General features: G+C 37.1%; 1 protein-coding gene across 1 annotated transcript in view; it reads left to right on the top strand.

Annotated features, from left to right (window-relative positions):
- Window positions 1-26,896, top strand: part of Arhgap15 (Rho GTPase activating protein 15) — a 598,323-nt gene that overhangs the window by 380,469 nt on the left and 190,958 nt on the right. Inside the window, exon 11 of the mRNA XM_057755169.1 lies at window positions 20,951-21,028. Within this exon, the coding sequence (XP_057611152.1) occupies window positions 20,951-21,028 (78 nt within the window). The remainder of the gene's footprint in view (window positions 1-20,950; window positions 21,029-26,896) is intronic.

The following is a 26,896-nucleotide window of genomic DNA, read 5'->3' as shown; positions in this document are numbered from 1 at the left end:
CTATGAGTGCATGTCTCTGATTTCGGAAACTTCACAGTACGGAATAAAAATAGATATATGACTATTTGCTATAAACAGATTGCTGTGAATAGTAGGTAGAGTATGTATGTACAAAAAATTATTGGGAAAATGACGGGAATGATGATCGTCTAGGTTTTCTGCTGAGATACATGAAGCTTATCCTTATTAATATTCTGTAACTTCATTCAGTGAACCCTTCAGTCCATTGAGATCCCACTGAGTACTTTGGTATAAAAATAAAACTTCACATTGCTATTTCCCATTGCTTGAAATCTAGGCCCCTAAAGTGCAGATTGTATTGCCATAACTAGTCTGCTCCCAGCCCTGCAAACTTTATACTGTTCATTCTTTCCCACTTTGAAATAATCTATGAGAGCTGCATCCAGGCACGCACTAAAGACTGATCCGTCTACGAAGAATGTGCAATTTGTACTGTTTAGTTTCTGATGAGAGTCTTGAAAACTTTTATGATTCTATCCTCTTCCAGAGAGACTTCTGCTTCCTAGTTTTATAAGCAGTAAGTGAAAAAAAAAAGTAATAAAAACAAAACAAACTGATAAAGATTACATGCTTAGAGCAAAAATCTAGAGTACAAGATAAGCAGTTTTTCTTTTTCTCTGGAGAATATTTGTGGACTTGACAAAAAAAAAAAAAAAATGTTCCTAAGGGAGTGAGCTATGTTGGTGTTTGTTGGTGTTTGTTTTGGTTTTTTTCTCACTTTTATGTCTAGAGCTGGATGTCCACATGCCCTCTGAGCACCGACAATCCTCAATGAAACTCTTGAGAGCAGGCTGCAAATTAACTTAGTTTTTCTTTCTGAGTTAAAATTAAGACCAGTTTTTTTTTTTTTTTTTTTTTGTAATTTCTTTTTTGTTCTCTTGGTGTTTTGTTTTGCTGTTTTAATGCCACCTTCCTGACAGCGGTCCTGCTGTGCTAGAGCCAAGTTGGAGTGGGCTCTTTGGGGTAGTCATGCTGGGGCCTCTGTGTCTGTTAGAAAGCCACATTGAGGGCTAGGAGAGAAGACAATCTCCAACAAAGTAAACAGGAAACGGCCTGCAAGAGTAGAAAAGAGAAACCAGAAAAGACAACCCGAAAGAAATCAGAGATGGCAAGGTGGAGAGTTGGGGGTGTGAAGTGGGTTTGGCAAAGAAGAAAGCGAATGTGGGCGAATGAATAGGCCTGGGAGTTCTGTAAGGGGGCAGCACAGGATTGGGTCATTTCTAGCAATTACCCAAAACTTGCTTTTCTGTCCCGAAGACATTTGTTCTTGCAAAATGATGGCAAGTTAAATCTGGCAGTAAAAAGTATGCCTTGAATCGAAAAAAAAAAAAAAATCTGCACACAAGGCTGTTATTAATTAATTTTCTGGGCTTATTAATGGCATTTAATTAAGTTTATCTCTACTTAGAAGCACATATGACAGTCTTGTTATCAAAAAGACCTTAAGCATAACAGAAGTTGGCGTGGGAGTTGACGTGCAGGTCACTCACCGGTGAAGCTAGCTACGGAACACAGCGGTGTGGCCAGCTCGCATCGCACCAACTGTGGATGTTCCCACACTTCTGGATCCAGACTGCAGAAGAACAGTGTCAGATAAAGCCTGGGTCTAATTTCCAACATTTACCACCACTCTTAATCCCCATTCTGGAATTTAGGATTTTAAAATATTTTCCACTGGAGTCACTTGATTTTAAGCCAAAATTAAGACCCTGCACAATTAGCCTTTTATTATGGATAGAGGGCTTAAATAGATTCAGCATATCAAGATCCAGTACTTTAAGATGTCTTATAAGTGGCATCATTTTATAAAGTCAATTCTTGGTCTGTGAGTTTCTATTATAAGGACCTATACTCAGAAGTTCATAGTGCAACCATTAAAAATAATCGAGCTGAGAACTGGCAGGCTGTTTTAGCCTGGAAACAAATGTTTACAAAATTTGAAAAAGAAATTATATTTGTTTGGAAAGCTTTCAGGTTTTCAATAATCAGGAACAAAATAAAAAATAATTTAAGGCAGCCAAAGAATTTTCAGATATTTGTTGCCCTGGGAATCAAAACAAAATAACCCTATTTTGTTTTTATTTGTAATTCTTGTTATATAATGAAAACTGACTGATTTACAAAAATATGAAAATTTCCACAACAATGCTACTATGCTTTGGGCAAAACACTTTTGTTTCTGATAGAACAAGAGCATATAAATTCTATTTAGATAAACAATCCTTGAGCTTAACACATGAAGAAGTCTTAGGTTGGTTTCACAAGCAGTGAGTGAACCAAAATTCATATTCTTTTGAGTACCCTGGTGACTAATTCTCCCTTTAAAGTTAGTAGGAAAAGATGGTCTTTCCAATTCCCCCTTTTCTATTTGCAAATGAAGAATGCCCAGCATAAATATCAATCTACGTACAAACAGCAAGCCAAATACTTACTCTGGGTACACTGTTGCACTGAGAGCATCGTCTACGTTTCTTTAGCACCGTACTTTGTCATAATTTTCCTGTCTCCTTGAAAGATTAATGTCTCATGATTCCTTGATGCTTTTAAACTCCTTGGAAAGTTATTTTATAGTTTAACAGTCTATGGTGCTAGTAATATTTTTTCCTTGAGTTAAAAATAATCCTTTCTTTTCTAGCTTAATCTTTTTGCCTAATTTTATACTCTTCAGACCACTTCCTATTTTCAGTTCAGAAAAAGAAAAACAATCAAGCAGGAAAAAAAAAATCAAGGGCAAGGCACTTTGAAAAGAAAAACAAACTACATGGAACCAAAATAGCTCTTTAAATGATAATGTTGGGAGAACTCTTGAGGTTGGTTACTAAAGACTGTAGACCCGTATTCAAAAAAACATGCTCGTTTTAAGAAAAACTAATCTTGGAGGCCTGATTGTTAGGGTAATAGCACAACATACAGTAGAAAAGTATTTACATAACCACTTCAGTTCCCTGCATGTTTCTTCCTAAGTGCATTGACTTCTCTCACAATGCCTGAGGAGGAAGGGCTCCCAGGAAATGGTCTGGGTGAACTGAACTCATCTTTGCTTTGGTGCTCAAAATAAAAAGCAACTTGTAGTCAACAGTTGCTGAACGAAGGCAGCTCCATTTTATGGAAGGGGATAATGTGATTTGTAGCTTGGTTGTTAAATCTTTAATGTGACCACTTATGGAATGTGTTGCATAGTTCAGTGGGGTGCCATCTTTCCATCAGGACCCAGCTATGTTAAGCAGTTGAAATAAGGTTGACCGAAAGATTTTATATTCCTCAATTTGGAGATACTCTATTTAAGCGAACAGTCAAGCAACCACTGGACTATCCACTCCCTAACCGTTTTCATTAGAGGAAGTAATGTCCCATCAGGCACTGCTTCATCACCACTAACCTACTGTTTTTAATCAGATAATTGAATGACTTACAATTGACATGCCTGATGATGGGCAGTCATGGGCTCCATTTCTATAACCTCATAGGAAGCTGAGTTCTCTATCTTTTTCTTTTATTTGAAGTCGGAATGCAATGTGACTGCTGTTCTGTGTTAGTCAACCTCGCTGTGATTTTGTGTTTGTTTTCCACACACCTCTCAGGAAATTTTTACTTAATAAAAATTTTTGAGTTATAAGAGATTGTCATATGATATAATCAATACATCATCAGGGGCCAGGAAAAAGGCTCAGAAATTAAAAGCATTTGCTGTTCTCACCGAGGACCCAGGTTCACTTCCCAGTACCCACATCAGGCAGCTCATATTCACCTGCACCTCCAGTTCCAGAGAATTCAGGTCTTCTTGACGCCAAGGGCACTTGCACACATGTAGTACACATGAATCTGTAGTCACACACATATACCCATAAAATAAAGATAAATAAATCTTTTTTAAAAAAAGAAAACCACGCTCAATACAGAAATATAAACGTGAAGCTAATGAAGGAAGGATCTCAACAGCCGAAATTCTGAGATGAATTTTGGTTTTTTTTTTTTTCCATACGTACTTCATCCAGGACAAATTTAAACTCTGCTATTGAAAAAAAAAAACTATAAAACTATGAAAGCACCTGTATCATTAAAATTTGGAATTGTGATTTATAATTAAGATTTGTTCTTTTCTAATTTCATTTTGAATTTTTGAAAGTTTGGAGTGAATTAATTCCTGAGCTACCTGCAGAACCAGTGAATAACAATAATAATAATCAAGTGATCCCTGCCTATTGTCCATCTCCAAATCTTTATGAACTGACTGCTTCGTGTGGTCTAGGAATTCCAGGAAAACCCTTGCTTCCAGAGACCTCTATTTATTCCGTATGCTCATTCCTTCCCCTAGAAAACCTGCCATGAACAGTCAGTCCACTTGGCACATTTGTCTTCATTCTTTTGCAAACAGCAGAAGAATCACTTTCTCCAAACAAAATGCCCTGACTCATCCCCAACCTACTATGTGGCCCCCTGAATATACCAGAGGGGCTTTCCTTCTGCATGCTAGCAACAACTCTACTTTTCCTAACATATTCCCAAGTGCTGAGATTGCAATAGCTGCTTTCATTGCATTTTTCCTTCTAGAGCATGAGTCTTGGTCATAGCCATTGTGTTGGCTTTGCAACCATCTTTACTCTACTTAGAATTCCATAGTCAGCGGGGGAAAAGCAGTCAATTCATAGTGCGTGACTAAGTGGACAAAGAGGGGGATATTATCCAAAACCCCTGCCTCACATCCATCCTTAGAGAATCAGTTCACATGACCTAAAGAGACACTGACTTTTAGGAAACCCAGTGACTCTGAACACTATGTGTAATCATACGAATCAGAGAAGGGAATCTATGAAGCGAGAGCGGTGAGGTTGTGTTTCTACAGTGTCAGCAGCTATCAGTATATGGACTGATATATTAGCAATAGTTCATAGTAGAAAATGACAGAAATTAAACAGTGACTCTGATTTCCAACATAGGTCTTAGACAAAACAAACTTTGTCATCTTTAATAGAGAAAAGCAATACTCCCACAGAAGGGTGTTAAATTGTCCCACGGACCTGAATGATTCGACAACTAAAGCAAATTTGCTATTTGTTGCTTGCGAACATACCGGTGTCCTAAGAAGAGCGCTATGCCTTTTTATATGTACACCCCAGGCATAGTGACTACTTCCCTGTAAGTTTGTGCATAATTTTTCCTATTATCACCCTCTAGGCCACTTTCCAGGCCTCGACCATGCACTGAACAGCCATGTTTCTGATTATCTTCTCCCAAATGTATTAGCCTGCATTATTTAAGACTGAATCTCATTTTATTATTTCCTGCTCGTATTTCTAAACTCCTTAAGTCCATTTGTATGATTCTTTTGTCCTCACAGATGTCCACAGTTCCTCCCAATTTAGTATCATCAGCAAATTTAATTAATGTTCTGTTTACCTCTCCTTCTAATGAAACCAGTCCCTTGCTTCATTTCATCATACAAAGTAAAAATGTATTGGCAATAAAACAGTACAAAGCAGCGTTCCCTCACGGTCGGAGGGGAGGCTAAGGATACAGCAAAGGGCCATGTGGTCAAGGGCAGGCAGTGCAGTTGAGAACTGAGCTGGTTGGCTGTTGCCCTGAAGCAAAGGCTTTCTCACACTTGGGCACATTGCCTGAGCACCGATGTCACTGTACAGTCTCATACACATGTATGAGTTGTCTATCCTGTAAGCTGCTTGATTAGCCTCAATGAGAACTTGTTGCTAAAGATATGTTTATGGATATATATGTTTATTATGTATATGAATATATATAATAGAACATATATATTTATTATATACACATGTTTACAGCTTAGTTGAAAAGCTCAGTTTAAAACCATCAACTCAACTATAAAATTATTTATGTAATAAAATACAAATTATTACTATTACTATTTGGTGATATTTAACACACAAGGTAGCCACAAAGCTAGATATAGACACACGCACTTGAATTACACATACTTTTAATTGTATTTACTGATTTTTTTTCTAGAATTTACTGTGACATACTTTTTTCTTTTAGACCTTAACTTGGTGACTCTAAGTTAACCCTTGTATGTAAGTAAAATTATTTATAAATAATCAGTTTATAAGATAAAGCAGAAGATTGTCTTCAGATGTATTTAACATGAAAAAGAATGTATGGTTTGTAGATTTAGTAATCTGGGAAATGAAGGCTGAGTAGAGAAGGGGTCCTTATTTACTTAAGGTAGGGAAGTTTATGTTCAGAGAATAGCATCATTAGACTTTAAAGATAAGGCCATATTAGCATGGAATATTTATATAAATAAAAATAAATGGCATTTATTAATCTTCTATTACATATCAGACATAAAGTTCCTTATGTCTGAGATACACGTGAGCTTACATTGATTATTGCCAGTGCTCTATAGACCTCATTCTCACCTTCACTAAAAACCTGGTAAATACCTTTTAAGTTTCATGCAAAGAGTCAGCCTTCAGAATGTGGATACAGTCATTTAAACCATGGACGGCACTGAGAAAAAATATTTTCAAGTTTATCCTCTAAATAGGACAAACAGATGGTAGACCAGTGTCTCTATTGTCTACACAGAAGACAATGCACGTTCACAGTGTTGAAACGAGAGCTGATCCACACTTCATATATAACACGAGGCCAGCAAAGATGTCATCACCGAAGGATCGTGTTAACAAAATAGTGACTGGGAATATTGTTCAGCAGTCACAGCCTCACATTGTTTTTCTAGTGAGAAAAGTCTGATGCATAATGCATTCTTCTGAGAGAATGTTTGCAGATGCCAAGTCTTTACAGGCAGAACTTCAATAGATTTAATGGGAGTTTCCTGCCAGCACCTGTTACAGTAGAAGGTTCTTACTTTTCACACATAATCCAAGCCTGATTTGGAACAACATTTTGGAAAAACTAACATAGTGAACCGTCTTATAGTGTTCCTCAAATACAATATTCATCCTTTTATCCATGATCTGATTTACATTTATATATATATATACATATATATGTATGTATGTATGTATTTCCTACCAGAAAGGTTTTTTTCCCACCAACTTTTTTTTTTTTTTGTGAAAGGCAGTTGATAAAACAACTTGATTTCCTAGATAAACTAGTTGAACTTAGATTTAAGAAAGTATACCAACGTTAGACATCAACTCTTCTTCAAAAGACACAGCTCTACAGGTCAACTGTAGCCTCCTGAAGAGCCAACAGAAACAAATAGAGTTCTGTGTTTACTGAACAATGAGAAGGAATGCTGAAACAAGAAAACAGATTAATATGAAAAAGATTATGACCATATTTTTCTCATGTCTTTATAGACCCAAATATGAATAGTCAACATATACTGCATTTAAAACATGAGGAGGATAAATCAGTACTTTTTTTTTCATAGGGAAGTCAGCAAAAGAATTATTTAAATTCCTTTTTCCCCCCTTTGGTTTGTCAAGACAGAGTTTTTCTGTGTAGCGCTATCTGACCTGGAATGCATGCTGTAGACCAGGCTAGCCTTGAACTCAGAAATCTGACTGGCTCTGCCTCCCAAGTATTGGGATTAAAGGCATGAACCACTGCCTCCTGGTTTAAATATTATATTTTTAAATCAACTCTCATATACTCCATTACTAAAAGTCTGGAAAGAAAAATGATCATAACGTTTCTGCTTAGCAAAAACTGTCAAAGGCTACACAGATATACTAGCTTATGGCCAGCCACCTCGTTTTCAAAGCCTTTCTCTAGAATTCCACATACACCTGGCTCATTGCCCTATCTTGACAGGACGAGGATTAAAGAAACACTTCCCTGGTTGAGTATTGTTGAATATTAAACCTTCAGTTCAACTTTTAGAACAAGATTTTAGAAAGAACACTAATAGACAGTAGAGTCAGAGGGAGCAGGGTCAGAAGCCCTGAAACCATGAGCAGATAGCTTACAGGAGCAGAACAGGGATCTCAAAGAGACGAGTTTGTCTCCTTCCTTCCTTCTCTTTGCATGCTGGTTTCATTACTCTGTGATGTCCCCTTGTGCCTCTACCTGACCGCTAATATTCTTCTGGCAAACAGCATCAGGTGTAGCATGTATAGAAGGGGTTCAGGTACCATTATTACGCTACTGTGTGTTAACTTGGATACAGTTGTTTTGAAAAGTTTGGATCATTTTGAAAAAGAAATAGTCTTGTTTCCTTTTACAATATTTTAAGCCCTAGAAAGTGAAGTTTGCCATTTGTTTTGATAAGTCAGAGGGGAAAGAAGAGTCGCATAGACACTTCTGAAGCATACAGTGTTCCTAAGCTTAGAACTCTCCTCCTTCCAAGGAGTTCTGCTTGTAGAGCACATTGCTTTGGAACTAGGTGAAGTAAGGTCAATGTTTGCTTTTGATACTCCGGCCAGTGAGTTAACAGAAATTTATTTGGTCCTGGGTCCAAAGGCATTTCTTAAGTTTTATTGTGAAAGTGAACAGCAGGTTGGAAGTCTCTCTGACTTCATGAGTCAGCCCATGTTCGGAACAATATGTCAGTACTTACGTTGAGTTATGGTGAAAGACTTCAGGTCCCTAGGAAGAAGAGGGGTATAAGGTGCAAGCGGTCTATGCGTAGACAGTTCACGTGTGAAAAACATTACCACTATAGAAGTTGTCAAGACCATATTGTGTGCTGACCAAAATAGAGGGAAGGCCTTTGGCGTCAGATTCTCTTGATTCCAAGAGAGAATGAAGCATCTCTTAGTGGCATTTGAATGTGTAGAGAAAAGCCTGCGTTGTGCAATGAGGATTTAGGACACAGTGGAAAACCTCGCACTCACCCTGAGACAAGCCACATTGCATAAGCTGTACGTGCAGAACAGTAGATGATCCTTTTATAATTCATCCTCGATGAAAAGAATATTATGACAGTAAGAGCAAACTATTCAAAATTAATTGTATTTAGTGGTGAATAATACCCTTCTCTTCCCAAATTTCTACATACACCCAGACCATTTCTTCTCTCTGCCTTAGTTTATAAGGAAATATTAAAGAATCTAAGTAAAGAAATATTTGCAAGGTGTAAACCATTCTATTTTATTATTTTAAAGCCAATACGGCCCATCGATTTTCTTACTCTATTATTCTCTCAGTATTTTATCTTTGATCCATTATTGTCTCCTTTCACCTATTTATATCACACACAGATTTACAAGGCTCAGCCCTATTGTTCCTTCCCATCAGTCAAGTTCTCTTACAAAGGAATGATTTCAAGACAAGAGAATAGTATTATTTCTTATTACAGAATTTTACATATAGACAATTTTACCTGAAAGAAATGTTTTAAGGAAGAATTGTTTCCTCAAAACTCTGAAAATATCAACATGGCCTCTGTAATTAATCTTAAGGCTTATTGTGAGAGCTGAGCACATAAACTCTAAGTTTCAAACTGGTAGTCTTCTTTGTCTACCCTCTAAAATCTCTTCAAGAATCAGCTAGAGAGACTGATTATGGATTTTCAAATATTCCTAAGCCTTAAATTTTGTTAGTTCTTCACGAAATGGGGAAATGATGATATTCTTTTGATTTCATGTAAAGAAAACACGAAATATATGTGAAACTTATACCAGCCTTATATGAGTTTATACAAGGCAACAATTGCTATTGGAATGTCCTTTTCCTAAGCACGTGTATGTGTTCTGAGTAGCCAGAAGATATACGATTCTTTGATAGATTAACAACCCGTAGTAAGGAATGAAGCTAAAATCCTCTCTCATAGACCACTTAAAGAAGCCTTTATGATTTTAGAAATTAATATAGCAAAACTTGGTGCTTTCTGTTTGACTCCTAAAATCATGAATGTGAGTAGTATTGATCATCCATGCAGAGTTAGGATTTCTAAGTAAGGGACAATCTGTCTGTTCATCTCTGATCTTGATAGATGGTATTTGTATCTTTAAACCTTTAAAAGTAATGCTAGAATAGCTCACCAGTCAGTTAAAATTCTAGATTTCCTATGTGAGCCCCATAAAGAATTTTTATGTCATCTCATGGGTTTTACAGCATATTTCATCTAAATTACAGACAAATAATAGAACTCAAAGACAATGAGCATATTGATGATACTATCCAAATATTTTCATGTGAATTGGTAGAAATAAAAACTCATAATATATGGGACTGGAGCAGTCACTCAATGGTTAAAAGCAGTGGCTACTCTTCCAGAGACCCTGGGTTCAATTCCCAGCACCCATTGGGAAGCTCACAATAGTTTATATCTCTAGATTCAGGTGATCTGATGTCATTTTCTGGCCTTTAAGGCTACTGGGTACATATGTGATACATATATGTAGGCAAAACTTATATAGAAAATATAATTTACATATATATATATACCTCAGAATATCTGTAAAAGTAAAGAAATATAATCTACAGGATTGTTTTAAAGTTAGAAAATGTTATTGTTTGTTCAAAGAGTAGAATATGTACAAAGATGATAGATAGATGATAGATAGATAGATAGATAGATAGATAGATAGATAGATAGATAGATAGATAGATATTTAAGTAGGTAGTAAAGTATTTGTATGTCAGGATGTATTTTTAATATTTATTGTTATTGTCATTTATGTATATATGTGTGTCTGTATGAGTGTATGCTGTATTTGTGCAGGCAACTGCAGAGGCCAGAGGAAGGAATCAACTATCCTCAGGCTGGAGTTACAGTGGTTGTAAGCTACCTGATATGAGTTTAAGGAAGTGAACTCCTGTTCTTTACAAGGGTAACAACTGATTGATTAAATTGATTAATTAAATGATTATCCATCTTTCATGTACGTATAGATAGATTTCAAAAGAATATATTTATGTGGTACATGCCTATAATCCCAGGTACTCCAGTATTTAAGGCGAGAGAGTAGTAACTGTAAGGCCTGCCTCAGCCATAGTGAGTTCAAGGCCAGTCTAGACAACTTAGTGAGACCCTGGCTCACAAAGTAATAAAGAAAAAAAAGAAACTAATGTCATCTGGGACTATGCCTACCTAGCACTCACAATGCCCTGGTTTCAAACCCCAGTTCTGAAAATAAATAAATAAAATGAATGAGTAAATGAATGTATGACATTCAATGGTGTGAGGCTTAGGGTAAATCAATAGTTTGGAATACACACACACACACACACACACACTCACACACCCCATTACATATACGTTCTGTACCAAATCCTCAACACCTAGCACCTAGCATTATATTCCTATACAGTGAGTATTGAATCGACCATTTGTCAAATTTCCTAGAGAACTGGAGTTCACCAACTCAAAGTTGTCAGTTTCCATATAGTTCAGCTTCTCAGTGCTTCCACGTAACCACAATCTACAAGATGTGAAGGAAGGTGCCTCAATCTCATTTTTCCGTTTAGCAGAAGTACTTAAAGAAAATGAAGGTGTGCATTTCCTGTAGTCTCTAAAAACTAATCCTGCGTCTGTCTGCAAAGACTTGCGGATCAGTGTAGCCACTGCTGTGGGCAGGAGCCCCATCTTTACTCTGGGAGTGTTGAATGGTGCTAGAACCGCTCAGAAGCCTGAGAGTACCACAAGGCTGAAAAGAATCACCTTGTCTGTGATTTTGGCGCGCTTATGCAGATGGTTGACGCCCCGCGGGGTTTGTAGTGGTGTCCCTTTGTGCCTAGAATTACCTTTAGTCGTCTAAGGCCGAGATTCCAGCACGGCAGGGCTGTCTCTCACCTGAATGCGCAGCAGGGGCAGCCGTGAAAACCCTCCAGGAAGTGGCTAGCCAAAGGCTCTGAATTACAGGCGCCTCCCCAAAGAAGATCAAAAGTCATGCCCCACCAGCACAGAGACACTGAGAAATGGTTGAATGTGTTCTAAATTAAACTGCCCTGGTGGTGAGCGGAGATCTGCCAAAATCTTTCAATTAATCACTTTTACCTTCAGGGCAGAGTTAGGCCTGAGAGTATTTCAATAGGTTTTTATTGGAACAGGGTTATTTCAGATATTAAACTATGTTGCACAAAGTAAAAATAATGTTATTTTTAAGTTGCTACTCTTGTTAAATAAAGTTGGCAAACATTCCTAGGGTCTGTATTGTGTCTCTGTGTTTGTGTATGTGTGTGGCTTTTTCTTGTTTCATAAACCTCATTGGGTTTTTTTGTTTGTTTGTTTTCTTTTTAAACAAAAAAAAAGTGAACAACAGTGAATTAGGGAGTAAATATATGCATACAGATATATGTTATCTTCATTAATAGCGTGTTATAAATAATAGAAGACAAGTTTTTAAGTGTATAATTCTGTACAACGGGAGTTAGTTGTTGGTTTTGGGGTTTTTTTTTTTTTTGATTTTTTTCTTTTCCGACATCTTTAGCTGTAAGTTAATTAGAATCACCTGCATTTCCTTGGGTGGACACCAAATGGATTGCAAACAAAAACAGATTAAAATAGCTGCTGGAGCTCACGGCACACAGACGACAAGACTCGCAGAGGGCTGCGAGGCTCTGAACATGTGCTCTTTTCAAACAATTTTGGGTGAAATGTAGCTCTCGCGACTCCTCCGTCAGAGTGCCTTCTAAGTGTTTTGCTGAAAGGCTAGTATGGCTTCGCTTCTGATCCCTTGATGAGTGAGAGAAATGTTTAAGAAAGATCACTTTACAGAGAGATTCAGGCTGAAATGCGATGACTGTGAGTCAAGCCAAGCCAAAAATTACAGTTCAGAATGAAAGGGGAGGGACGTGGTTTGGGAATCCATTTTCCCACATTCCTGAATCTCAATCATCCCTGCCAATGTTTAAAAAAAAAAAAAAAAAAAAAAGCCCAATGGAAAACAATGAGGTCACTTTGTTTAGATGTTTAAAGGAAAACAGGAGTGAAGGGTTTGAAAGAATGACAGCAAATATATGAATTTTACATCAATATCTATTTCAAGTACGATGGGATCAGAGGCTAGACTTTTATATAACTGTTATGACTTCATCATTAAAGGAGCCATTTCTAGTGCTTTCTCCATGCTTGTGTGGTGTTGGTGAGCCGTTATTGTGTCTTTAATTTATGAAATAGTCTGCTGCTACAATATTTTAAAGGAGCAAGAGTATGTATAAAAGATAGATTCCTCCTTCCCAGATGTTTGGAATAATCTTAAGAAGAGCCTCTCTGCCGACACAAAATAACTCCAATTAGACCAGATTAGATCGAATCAAACATGCCCATGTTTAATAAATGCTGCTCTATCTGGTGGACCAGGATGGCATGTCTGGTAGAGGAGCCCACACAAACCCTGGAGACCACCACATGCTGCTTTTTCTGAGCCTAAATAGTCTGTGGGAGTGGTCCTGATCCTCCCTGGGGAGGGGTCAGCACTTGGCAGACCGGGAGTTGGAGTCTGGACGGGGGCTGGGGTGAAGCTTCCAATCATCCTAGACTTCTTGAGTGTAGGGGTGTCAGAGGTCTGGGGTCTCACTTTCAATCAAACACCAGACTCCAGGTTTCCTTAGTAATGGCATCCATGAAAAACTCTATTTCTCCCTTGACTCTCCTAGGACACCCAACTGTCACTAAATCTCAGTTTTTCTTAGTATGTGTGCCAGTAAACTACCAGTTGATAGTGGCAGACCCAAATAGACCCTTTTTTCCCCCGTTACTCCAATTTACTTTCACAAAGCAAGTCCCAATACCGAAAGAGTGATATATTTCCACCAGGATGATCCCAGCAAAACTTAAACAGTGGAGCCCTGCAATGCAGAGAATGACAGGAGTTGCCCAGAATGCAACCTCCAATGTCAGTGTCTTCTAGCTCTGTAGAAGTTTCCTGGAAGAGGACAACTTCTGTTAAATGATCACCAGAGTCACTTGCCAGTCCTTGTCTTCAAGACTGAGATTGTTCTGAAAGCAAGAAATATACTAAAATTAACCAAAGTCTATCTTTAGGCAATGCTCTCTGTTTTCCAGAAATCATCTCGGTCTGTCAACTTTATTCTGATAGAAACATTCTTGGTGATATTTCATGTTCAAACTCAGGTCCTTTAAAAAAAAATTTTAACCTTAAGAGATTTATGGAATGGCTTCATGATCGGTATAATTCTATAAATTATAGTCATGAATATTATCCTACAGACCTCAAATTCTTTGCAGAGTTAGACAGATATATACAAGTAAGTATATAAAAAAATGAGTAGCTATACAAGGGATATCATCCTTTGTCTATCATTTCATATTACCCAGATATTAAATATGGCACACAAATGGCTTCAATCTATACCGCATTAGCCATATTGGAACATTTTCCCTCATCTTTTCCCTGATTCGGCTATCATTTAGCAATCCAGAAGCTAAAAGGTATGATTTTAAGGGAATCTAGCCCAGTAGGCAAAGTGGGAATGTGAGTTACAGTAAATGTATGGAGGTTTTATGCAAAAGCAATCACAATCCGTTATGAAGCACAGAAAATGGATGTCAAGAGTGGAGCTTGTGGGCACCTCTATCTCCATTGGTATAGTTTAGCAGTGTAGGCAAGTATCTCTCATTATGAGAAACGGGTGAGATATTTGGCAAGAACCAAGTACAAACATAAAAGACAGTGCCTAGCAATATATGGCAGTGACTTCCCACATGGCTTCTGTTTTCACACAAATATTTAAAGATTTCAGTGGGTTTCTCTTCTGCTTATAAAGTGCTCATATTCCATATATATATATATATATATATATATATATATGATGTGGAAAGTGATGCAATAAAAGATTTTTCAAGATTTTTTTCCCAAATATCTCTCTCTACACAGAATACCTGATAATATTTAAAACAGAACAACTAATCATGCATGTTTCCTCCCACCTCAAGGTGTTGACCGAGGTTTCTGTCCTACCTGGTTTCTGTCCTCCCACCAGGTCCCAAAGAATCACACAGAAGTCTATATTAGTTATAAACTGACTGGCCCATTAGCTCAGGCTTCTTATTAACTCTTATAACTTATATTAACCCATTATTCTTATTTATGTTAGCCACATGGCTTGGTATCTTTTTCAGCGGGGTAATCACATCTTCCTTCTGTGATTAAGGCAGGACTGGGAAGAAATGGGCTTCCTCTTTCCCAGAATTCTCCTGTTCTCATTGATCCACCTCTACTTCCTATCTGGTGGTCCCACCTATACTTCCTTCCTGGCTACTGGCCAATCAACATTTATTTAAAACATATACAGACAATTGTCCTGCGCCACTGAGGCTTCTGTAATCTCTACTAACTGTTATATAGGGGTGTTAAGATTTAAGTAGCACAGAGCAGCATCTGTAAGATATACAGATTTTAGAACACTTACTGCCATGGATTTGGTCCTTTCCTATTACCCATCTTAACTCTGGCACGAGTTTAGCACCTGTCTCCCCAGCTGCCAAAACAGGACAGTGCTTTTTTCAAAGTCTGTGATGGACAGAACAATGAGCATTATTAATATTAATAAATGAGTATTGTTAGATGGACATTAAATGTTTTTATTTCCTAGGACTGAATTGAAAGGACAGTGGGATAGGGAGTGGTAGGGCACTTGCCAGTGACCTTAAGCAATCAGGTAGCAAATAAAAAGCCCTAAAGGTGAGCCTCATTTCGATTACAGAACCTCTGTGTTTGATCCAACCCTTTCTTTAGGCCCATAGGATATTTTCTTAGTCGTGTGTACTCTCTGTTTTCAGAAACTTACCCCAAATCTGGAATTAACCATCTCTATGAACCCAGGTAAATGATATAATACAGTGGATCTTTTTTCAATATCACAGGCTATGTACTGTTTAAAAAGCAGTTGCTTAGTGATCCCATTCTAGTTAAATGTTCTTTTAATTTTTATTTATTTTTTTATTTATTTATTTTTGTGGACATATGTATGCCTGAGTGCATCCATGTAGGTCACTTTCATGTAGTACCTGCCTAGACAGGAAGAGTGCCTCCTATTGCCTAAGACAGGAGTTTCAAATAGTTGCGAGCCACCATGTAGGTGCTGGGAATAAAACCTCAGATTTCTACAAGAGCAGCCAGGGCTGTCAACCACTGAGCAATCCTCCAGGCCTATCATTTAGTGTTTCTTAACTGAGCAACCAATGTTTGCCTGTCCCACTGTTAGGACAACAAATGTTCTGCTTTTTTATGTGAATCTTCCATAAATACCTCATAGATGAAAAGCTCGCCCACAAGTAAATAATCAAAAAACTATCCTGATGAAACCTTCACAATTACCTTAACCAAAAATAAATAAATGAGAGAAGTGAAGGAATATTTGAAAATAAGAATTTTGTTATTGCCTTAAGAGAAAAAGAAAATCATTTTTCAGTAATTGTTTCTATCAAACAAGAACCTCAAACATAGATATAAGAAAATAGGACTAATTATCAAAAACAGAGAGAAACTGAAAATAAAAGGTTAATGAAAAAAATGAGTGTGAAAACCTTCAGTTTTTAGGGGACACTAAAAATATAAAGAAAATAACATTTCTATAATACAATAAAAATCATGAATACAAAACTAAAAGTCATGAAACATGTACTGAAATGTACCCTCTGTCAGCATAATCCCTTAATATTGGAGCATAGTAACATAACAAGGAATTCAAATAATCATAATGTAATCAACCATCATTTTTATACCATGTACCAGTAAAAACACTCATAGCAACATGTCAGAATTTGAATGAAATTTTTTCCAACATTAAAGATTCAGTCACTAGAAAACCAATACAAACATCTAATTCAAGATGGTAGTCAAATCAAAAAAAATCTGATTTTTTTTCTCAAAAATCCTAATAAGAAGATGAAAAGGATATACTTGTTTAAAAAAACAGAAAGGAAGAAAAGAAGGGAGGGATGGAGGGACGGAGGGAGGAAGACAAGAATTCCCCACACAATAGAAAAAGTGCCAATAGCACACCACAAATAGATTCCAAGAAGACAGAAAGCAGATGAGATTGCACATGTGAAGACAACAAAGCAGTGGAAACATTATTGTGAGACAATATAAGTAGGCACAGATCTTTGCAGCCAAATCCTACAGAATACACAATTCTTTACAGTGACATCCTATAGAATGTCACGACTTTAAGTCAACATATACAATAAGCAGCAATTGGGAAATGATCAATAAATGATTAAGGAATGCAAAACTAAACAAATTCAGTCCCTCCTTCTCCACACCTTGCCAGCACTGTGTCTGAACTACATCTATCCTACCTTAAGCTTCTTCTTCAGAAAAAAAAAAAGGAACAAGTTTCTAAAATCCCCCACGGCAACACCCAGGGATTTCTGCCAGTGGTAAACGCTGTTTTGAAACATAAAAAGTCAGCTGGTGAGTAAGCAAATGATACTTCAGAGAATGTGGTTCTCTTCTGAGAAATCTTTGTAATCCTGTTCATTCCAGTCTGGTTTTTTAAAACAAAAGTGCAATGACTTGGTCTCCTCATGTTCCCAGTGTATTCCTAGCAGGGCAAGCAAAAACCTCTGTCAGCCTTCACTCGTGTTATTTACTGCAGAGAGGTAACTCTCAAAGTAATTTGTCCAAGCTCCACCAAAGCACAATGTGGGTACCTTGAAGACACCGCTCATTTAAAACTCATACCAAGTCTGACTTTATTTCCAAAATGAGCGGTTCCCGATCCAGCAAGGATAATGTGGTCATGAAAAGGATGTCCAAAGCCACCAATTTACATTGGTTTGGTTTGGCACAACTTTCAAAGTTCTTGGAGTAAAAAGGGAATGACACGTGAATAACTGCAATTGAGATAATGCTCCCAGGATTTTAAGCTTGCCGTTCTGCAGCCATTCAGGGGAGACCTAACCAGCTTCAAGACGGTACCTACATAATTTATAATTACTAAACCTCACTGATAGGTTCCAGATTATTTTTCGAAAAATGCAATGCCCTCTACTTTAGTATACACTTTGCCATTTTCACCCTACTTACACAATTTAAAACGTATGATTGCAGCGGCGGGGCAAAACCTGCTCAGAGAGGGAGCTACTAAGGTCGAGATTATTATAATTTGCAAGATGTATGATGTTGCTATCTCTGCATCTAAAGGAGGGAGAAGCTGTGTCAGTAGATTCGTGTTGCAACTAAACGCTTTATTCGGCTCCCTCTTGCTTTCTGGTTGCTAACTGAAGCCACAAGACAGTTTTTCAGCTATGACTCAGTCACGCAACCACAGCAGTGGCTCAGGTCTGCATTACCCTCTCCGTCTCCATCAGCAGCACACCCTGCCTTCGTCCCAAAAGAAAATAGGTTATTAAGGTAGAATAAGGTTGTTTTCTTTAAACGCTGCCATACTTTCATATTGTTCAGTTGTAATATATCCAATCCAGCTACTCTTTCGAATGTTTTTGATTATTGAACATTTAAAAAAAAAATTCTACAGAAATTTTCAAAAGACCAAGGCCATTGTTTCTTCTGTTGCAACTTCAACTTACACAAGAGACAAACAAAACTTGGGACTCCGAGAAACTGTCGGGGTTGAATATCCGTCTACAGCACAAGACAACGTAGTCACTCTAAATACTCCAAAAATACTATTATGAGTGTTAGACAAAACGTAAAAATGTACTTGATTTTATGGTGTATTTTAAAAAGATTCATATCAAAATGAGGCTTAAGGAAAGTTATGATTCATATTCTATTGTTTGGGATTTGCCTTCACGTATCTTTGACATCTCATAAATCAGCCAAACAAACAAACAGATAAATAAATACAAAGTCAGTGTATTCATTTTTACGAGATACAGATTGACTTTTCATTTTTAATAATTCTTTTAACTGAGACTACTTTGCCTCTTTTAAAGACAAATTGAAACCCTCCTTTACAGAACATAGACTCACGTTTTTTTTTCTAAAAATATTTTCTCTCTGAATTCGTTTCAAACAACTGGTAACCTATAGAATAATTAGGGCACTTTGCATTTGGTTAAATTTTATTTTGGGAAACAAGGTGAAACTGCTTATCACTCTTCATCTGAATGACATTGGTCTATATCTGAATCCCAATTCTTCCAAAGCTGCCCCAACTTGCTGTCCTGAACTTTGTTCTATAGATACTAGGGGACCACCAATAATGACTTCAGAAAATTCAAAATCACCATCTGCAGCTGTTTATATGTTCATAAAAGAAAGAAACGTTTTGGAGAGTACACAACCATGTACAAATTCTAACCTTTAAAATAAATCATATTGTTTTAGAGTTTTCAAATTAAGACAAAGTGCCAACTACTTTCTGATAAAGCAATGAGAAAATTTAGTTATATTAGCTAAAATTTGGTCAGTAAATCATCCTAAATTAATCTTTTAAACATTCAGACTTAAACGCATAAGTGTAAGGACAGCTGGATCCTGCAGTGAAAGCAGGAATCATATATTAGAAAAGTGTTAATTATGATTTTCACATTCAATATGTCAAGTTTTCATTGTACTTTGGGCAAACACAGTAGGTCCCTTTAAGTCAACAGAGGTAGTTTGCACATTGGGAAGAAAAAAATCGTTTGATGTTTATAAAATGGACTATGTCTTGGGTGGTTTTTCTATTTACAGATAGGTGTCTCACTTCATCCAATTCTTCTGTATTCTGAGACGTTTGTACTTCTCAGAAAGGGGAAGCGTCTCAGTAATGTATTGTTCATTAGCTTACTCTGCAGCTCCCAACCCATAACAATTAAGACATTTGCTAATAGCAACTCTACTCCGCTGCTATTGTCACAAGTTACTTTAGTTCATTACTTAGAAGAGTTCAGGGCACTGGCAATAGTTGCTCTGCATTATGTCACTGATGCCTGTGACATAAATTGCATTATTTTACTGAAAGCTAATGAAGAAATATTTTGCACAACACAAAAAGTCCTAATTTAAAATGTGTAGAAGTATAGAAATGGCAAACCAGTGGGATGACATTTCGTGTCATCAAAGATCTTTGTAATGTCTTTGTTACAAAATAAAATGAATTTCTTTCAACTTATTTAACATTTATTATCATGAATCACCATGATTAACAATGATTTGACACCACCTCCTTGGAAAGGATGCCGGGATAATGGCCCATGCACTTGGCCAGTAATCTCACCCAGACTTATCTGTCTGATATCCTAGATATATGATATTCCTAACACAAAAATTAAAACATCAACATTTATTGGAGAGAACAATAGTACATGAATAAGTATCTCTATATATTTTCTCATTTATTAATAATCCTAGAGACTTAGCTGTTAAAATGGCTAGATATGATAAGCAAATATGTCCAAAATCAAACAAATGATTATCCAAGTTCCCTACAATATTTTGAAGACCAGTTCCAAAATGATCTGAAACTCATAGAGCAATAGGCCAGGATTTTCCATATTTTCCTTTTATAATATAATATCTTATTATATGAACATGCTAGAAACTAGTCATACATTGAATGACCTTTTTACTCTGTAGCTCAAACATTAGACTAATACATGCCAAGTGATAGTGATTGCAAGAGATGCAAAATGGGGCATGGTTGGGAATAGAGAGAGAGAAGGAGAAGGATGGGGGATAGAAGGAGAGCAACAAAATGAAAACAAAGAAGAGAGAGGAAAACAACTCATACATGTCTAATTATTTTATCTTCCCAATAAGGGAAGTTACACATACACACACACATACACACACACACACACACACACACACACACACACGTTGTTTTATTCCTAACTTTTTTCTGCTTGTCTTAAGAATCATCTTAAATATGCCATGCGATTGCATGGGTTTTTGTGTTTGCTTTAATGAAAGTTGTATTTGACTCCGATTGTCTCAGAACTTTATGACAAAAATTGGGAGATTAAAATTTTGAGCATTGCTTTAGTTGAAGTCATAGGAATTTGTCTTCTCTGTGGAGAAGGGGTATTCAACATTCATGTACAATACACTTCATTATTGTTTGTTTATATTCTCAGTTCTTCTATGTGCTGATTTGAAATATGCTATTTTGTTTTCAGGCCTAGATGTTGACGGAATATATCGAGTTAGTGGCAATCTGGCAACAATACAGAAGTTAAAATTTATTGTCAACCAAGGTAAGTGATTTCTTTACTTCAAACACTTTTCAGAAGTCACATCTCTAGTTGTGCTCAGGCAGCTGTACACAATGAACAGACAGTCAGTGGCGAATGTTTTGAGGGAGGAACACAAAATGCAGAAATTAAGGAATTATTGAAAAATTATCAGAAAAATAAATCATAACCAGGTACCTGAAGAGACATAGACTAGAAAGCCAAACTAATAGCTCATATAAAATCAACAATGCATAGAATAAAGAAAGGGAAAATAAGAAATAGAATAAATAATAAAGAAAAATAGCTCAGCTTTGAAAAACTGTTACTGGGTTATAAGAGATTCCTGATATGTGTTGATGAAGGGAAGAATGGGCACATTGATGGAAAACATAAAAACCCAAATCACAAATGCTCAAAAAAGAAAACATGAAATATGTGTATGTTGTTAGTGAAATGCAATCAGGAAACAAGATAAGGTTAACACCCATTGAGGGAAAACATAATGGCGCGTCTCTTTGGGTACTTACCAGCAGATATGGACTCTCTGTGCTGGCTGTTGTTTCCATACAAAATTCCACACACAAATATTTATAGCTTTATTCCTAATCGGAAAAGCTTGGAGATAGGGTCAGGATACTGCTCAGGAGTGCTATGTCTGCCTCACATGCATGATGTATGAGACCCTGGTCCAACCCCTGAAAGGGATGAATAAAAACTTGAAGGTAATAGGGTATGTCTCAGAATGTGATTGGACTAAAATATGTGGTAAATTCATATAATGGAATATTACTGTGATGGATAGAAACCACCTATTGAGCCATGAGTAGACTTGGGAGAACCTTAGATGTATATTGCTGAATGGATAAGGCCAAAAGCTACACACGGAAAACTATATAGCATTTCAGGAAAACAGTACAGATAGGGAAAGATTAGTGGTAACAAGGAATTTGGGAGAGAAGAGTGAGCACAGAATGTGAGAGCAGTTAAAGAATTTTGTGTAACATCAGCATTGTGCATTTATGTTGTTATAGATTAGCTGAACCCATAAAATATACAACACAGAGAATAAAGGCTAGCATAAACCATGGCTAGCTGTCAACAGTAATATGTCAAGCTCATTAGTTGTGACAAAGTTACTTTGTTAATACAAAGTGCTAACACTAGGGGACTCTCTGGGAGGTTTGAGGGAGCCCTTGTTAACTGTATGTGCTGGTCAACCTTTCTAAGAGCCTGAAGCTACTCTTAGAAAGTCTATTAATGAAAAAATAAATAAAACTAAGAACATGGCCGGGCGGTGGTGGCACACGCCTTTAATCCCAGCACTCGGGAGGCAGAGACAGGCGGATCTCTGTGAGTTCGAGACCAGCCTGGTCTACAAGAGCTAGTTCCAGGACAGGCTCCAAAACCACAGAGAAACCCTGTCTCAAAAAACCAAAAAAAAAAAAAAAAAAAAAAACAAAAAAAAACAAAACTAAGAACATTAGGAAAAGAAGAATAGGAAGCCTAAATGACCTTAGGATGATATTTAAGTAGTTTGTACATTTCATAACCAGACAACTAGGGTGTCTATCTTTTCTGTGTTCTCTTCACACTCTTGGTAACTGAATTTATAATAGTATACTCATATCTACTGTCTAAAATTTCATCTCTGCTAAGACCCATTGGTCTTATTTTTAGAGAGAATGTAATCAAATGTACACATGGGCTTTATACATTAAAACATGAAGGTCTTGACCTCAAAAAAATAGGATAAAGGGTTTGGCAAACCTGCCTCTTCCACAAATCTCGATATGAGCATGGATTTGAATTTTTTTTGCGTTTCTAAAAGAGATAAATTTTGTTGTTTTAATTATGTGGTTTGTGTGGGCATGTGAACGTGAGAGCTCATGCCCACAGAAGCCAGAAGCACTGGATCTTCTTGGAGCTGGGGTTTATGGGCAGTTGTGAGCCACACCCAACGTGGATACTGGGAACTGGACTCAGGCCTGGGCCAGTTCTTCTGCCTATTTTGCTGATGTTCTTGTTCATGAACCAGTGCTAGTCTCGAGGCATCCCTGTATTAATAACTGTGGAATAAGTATGTATGTGTGTGCTACCTATGTATTGTGTATCTATTGTGTGTATGCCTCTGTGTGCATATGTGTGTGTGTGCTTCTGTGTGTATGTGTGTGTATGAGTGCATGTGCTTCTGTGTGTCTGGGGGATGTTATGTGTGCATTCTCTACATGTTGGTTCCTGTGAATGCTGCAGGTAGAGAGGCATTAAAACTGGTAAAAATTAAACTGTTTCTCTATAAGTTCAGGTGGAAAACCTCTTATGTGTGTTGATTAGTTCTTTGACTAGTTGTCCCATAAGTTTTCTTTCTATGAATCTTTAGGGGCTCTGATTATTGACTAATTTGGCTAGGCAAAACACAAAATTCAGTTTTACATTACTTCATGTAAGTCCCATTGGTCTAAGCCACAGTGTCCTTCTGTGGGTAAAAATTTGCATGAAATAGCTCAGTCTCATTTTTATTCTGTTTGTAAGCAGCTAAAATCATTCTTGTAAGATAGCTCATGCTGAAACCATATCCTGACTGGGATTCTAGACAGCTGGGCAACACATTTCTCCTACAAAGAAGAAATCTCAAAACAGAAGCCATGCTAGAAACAAACACTAGCTGTATTTCCTGCCTTTAAAAAATTATGCTCAGCAGTTTGTTAAAGAAAAGAAAAAAAACAATCTGCAATGAAAATACGAAATCTATCCATCTCATCTTTTACAATCCAGACTTGAGGATCCTCGGAGACGACGTTGTAACTGCTCGTGTTTCTGTGAATGTTGACAACATAAAGCTGGACAGAGGCCTGAGTTGGTATCTGGTGGTATAAACTGTCAGCAAACAGTTGTCCTGTTTTACAGCACTCTGAGAATTGAACACAGTCAACACAAATGAGGCTACACTGGGACCTTTGATACTGCTGACTCTGTGTCCTGGAGTCTCATAACTTACATATTGAGGAGACAGAGAGATGGTCACCAGTCTAGAGCACTTGTTTTTTTTTTTTCCAGAAGACCTAGAGTCAATTCCTAGCACTTCTGTAGAGGCTCAGACTATTCAGGTTATCCAGCACCCTCTTCTGATTTGTGTGGACCAGAAGTTTACATACACATAAATGTAGCTAAAACGCTCATAAATATAAAATTTAATACCCTAAAAATTTCATATATCTATATACATAGATATATGAAATGTATATTTTTGTATATATACACATGTGTATGTATGAATGTATATACATACTATACACACACACACATATATATGTATATAATCCCCTCTCAAAATTTGATGATTGGAATATTATTTGATTTGTGTTTGGAACAAGGAGGGTAACACATGCTTGTGTGTGTGTGAATGAATGATGAAATAAAATGCTGATGACATAAATTTTCCATTAAAGTATGCAGAGCTATGCAAGCATCATACATTCATTTTAAAATTTCATGCAGGACATTGAAGAACTTGGTGTCCTCTCCTTCCATTAGCATCTTTTATCCCCTCTGTGTTCAACTTACATGATGCCTCTTTTTAAAAAGGTTCCAAATATATTTTTTTTTAAAAAAATGAATAAGCCTTATCCACTGTTAGACTACACAAATGAAAACTGATTTTGGAGATTTTCAAGAACAGTTGAATTGCAATTTCTGTGTTTCGCTGACTTTCTTGAATGCTATAATCATCAGCAATTCTAAATACACCAGTTGAATGATTCAATTTGTTTTGGTTTTCTGTTTGACTCACTAAACCAGAAAGAATTAGATACCCTTATTATACTTCCAGATCAGATGACACACACGTTAAATTCAAAGAGATCACTTTTGAAAAACATTTCTTAATTAAAATTAGTAATGCTGATAATAATTTTATTGTGTAGGTAGCTACCATTTTCACAATTTACCGTATCAGGCTGTGCACTGAATTCCCTACATATATATTTAATTTAATCTGTTCTTCAACCTTGTAGTGCAGATAGGTACAATGAATAAGCTTGTGATTTTCAGTGAGGAAACTGAGGCTCAGTTGTCAAATGTCCCAGGATATGGGGCTAGAACTAGGTCGCATATGTCTCGGACTCGAGTTTGTGCTGCTAACTACTGCCAAGAAGCTACACTGCCCCCATGCACTGATTCTTTATTATATCCTTCTTGCAAAAATAGAGAAGTGTCTCTTCAGGCTGGGAGTTCATTTGCACGTCCCTGTTTTCACTCTCTTTCTCAGCATTGGTTATTGGTGCTACTATTCAGTTTGGCTAAAACTATTCAAGAATGGGGATGTTTGGGAAAACATCACAGGAATGAGGAATCCTGGCACCTCGAATCTCTGTAGGGTTTATGATTCTATGTTTGGATCAAGAAGCACTCTGCAACCTTGCAGAAAGGCATTAGGGATTCTTGACTTCTAGGCTATTGGTGTATTAGTGAGCGATGCTCTGCCTTGTTTGTTGAATCTGGTGACAGCTTTCAGTGACGTTTTGCTGATGCAACTCTTCTGGTCTATATGGGCATCCCCAAAGAAAACTGGTGCATGACCCTAGATGTCAACCTGTCATCAGCCTGTGTCATTGTGTTGATTCTTCTGCATGATCTGTGACCTCCTGGTGGCTTTGCAGCATGGGTGCACGTATGCAAAAGACAGGCTTCAACATAGAGGATGCTCTGTGGCTGTCTTAAGGACTTTTGACGGTGGGTCTTGGAAATCCCACCAGACTTCCTCACATCAGCCCTCAGTCTCAGCTGCCGTCTGCACATATTGCCCCAAATCCAGTCTTACATGCATGTCATCTGGGTTCACTCTTTATATAAGAGACAGGAGAAGTTGGCATCTTCTCTGCAAAATACTACATTTGAAGCTGCCCCAAAGCCTGAGCCAATAGGATAGCTATAAAGCTATGTGGAGAGATAAGACAGGATTTTTCCAAGGACCAATGCTTCTTGATACATGGTAACAGATTCCCCCTGCAAGTATTTGCCTGGAATTGCAGGGAATAACTTCTCAACAGGATTTTAGAACTAATTTTCTGAGATAGAAATACAGATAAAAGACAACATGCTCACATTTTCAAAATATGTGCCTTACAGAAATCTACATGGCTAAGAATCTTCTATGGACATGCACACACATGTTTGTTTGTTGTTGTTGTTGGGGGAGAGAGTTTTTAAATTTGTAATCTTGTACTATCCCTATATTTATTCACAAAAATTTTATTGGCACAATAAGACATACTAGATGTTTGCTGAAAGGAATGCCTTTGCTTACTTTAAACTTGCTAATAATAGGTCAACCACACTGAAAATATACCACCAGAAAAGCAATCCTACCTAAACTACTTTTCTGCAGTCATGCTTCTTAGAGCAAAGCCTAAGCTTTAGTAGCTGTTCCTCTGCATCCCCTACCATTTGCAGTACCAAAATCGAATAAAGGAAAGGGAAAGTGGGAAAGAATGTGGACAATTGGCGGTTTCATCTGGAAATAAGCAAAGGATTTTGAAAAGGATTTTTAAGACTTCTAGTCGTGTTCTTATAAAATAGTCCTTGTGTCAAATCCATTCATTTTTCTATTAAGTGAGATTATGTTGCTCTCTTGTTATTTTTAAAATGAGTATTTCCTTAAGCCTACTTCATTTTCATTGGCAACCACAGCATTAACAAAACAAACTGTGTTATTTGCTTTATTTTGTGTTATTTTCTTTGTTTTGTTGTTGCTGCTGCTGCTGCTGGTAGTAGTGGTGGTGGCAGTGGCGTGTGTGCCATTTTTTGAAGGTGCACCTTTGTGGGTTCCATGTGACGAGATTTTATTTTAACAATGATTTATTTTTCCCTTAAAGCTAGAAAGATCACTTGATC

The sequence above is a fragment of the Chionomys nivalis genome, chromosome 22 (genome assembly GCF_950005125.1).
Source record: "Chionomys nivalis chromosome 22, mChiNiv1.1, whole genome shotgun sequence".
NCBI lineage: Eukaryota > Metazoa > Chordata > Mammalia > Rodentia > Cricetidae > Chionomys > Chionomys nivalis.
The sequence above is the reverse complement of the archived record's forward strand: the minus strand, read 5'-3'. Positions and strand labels throughout refer to the sequence as shown.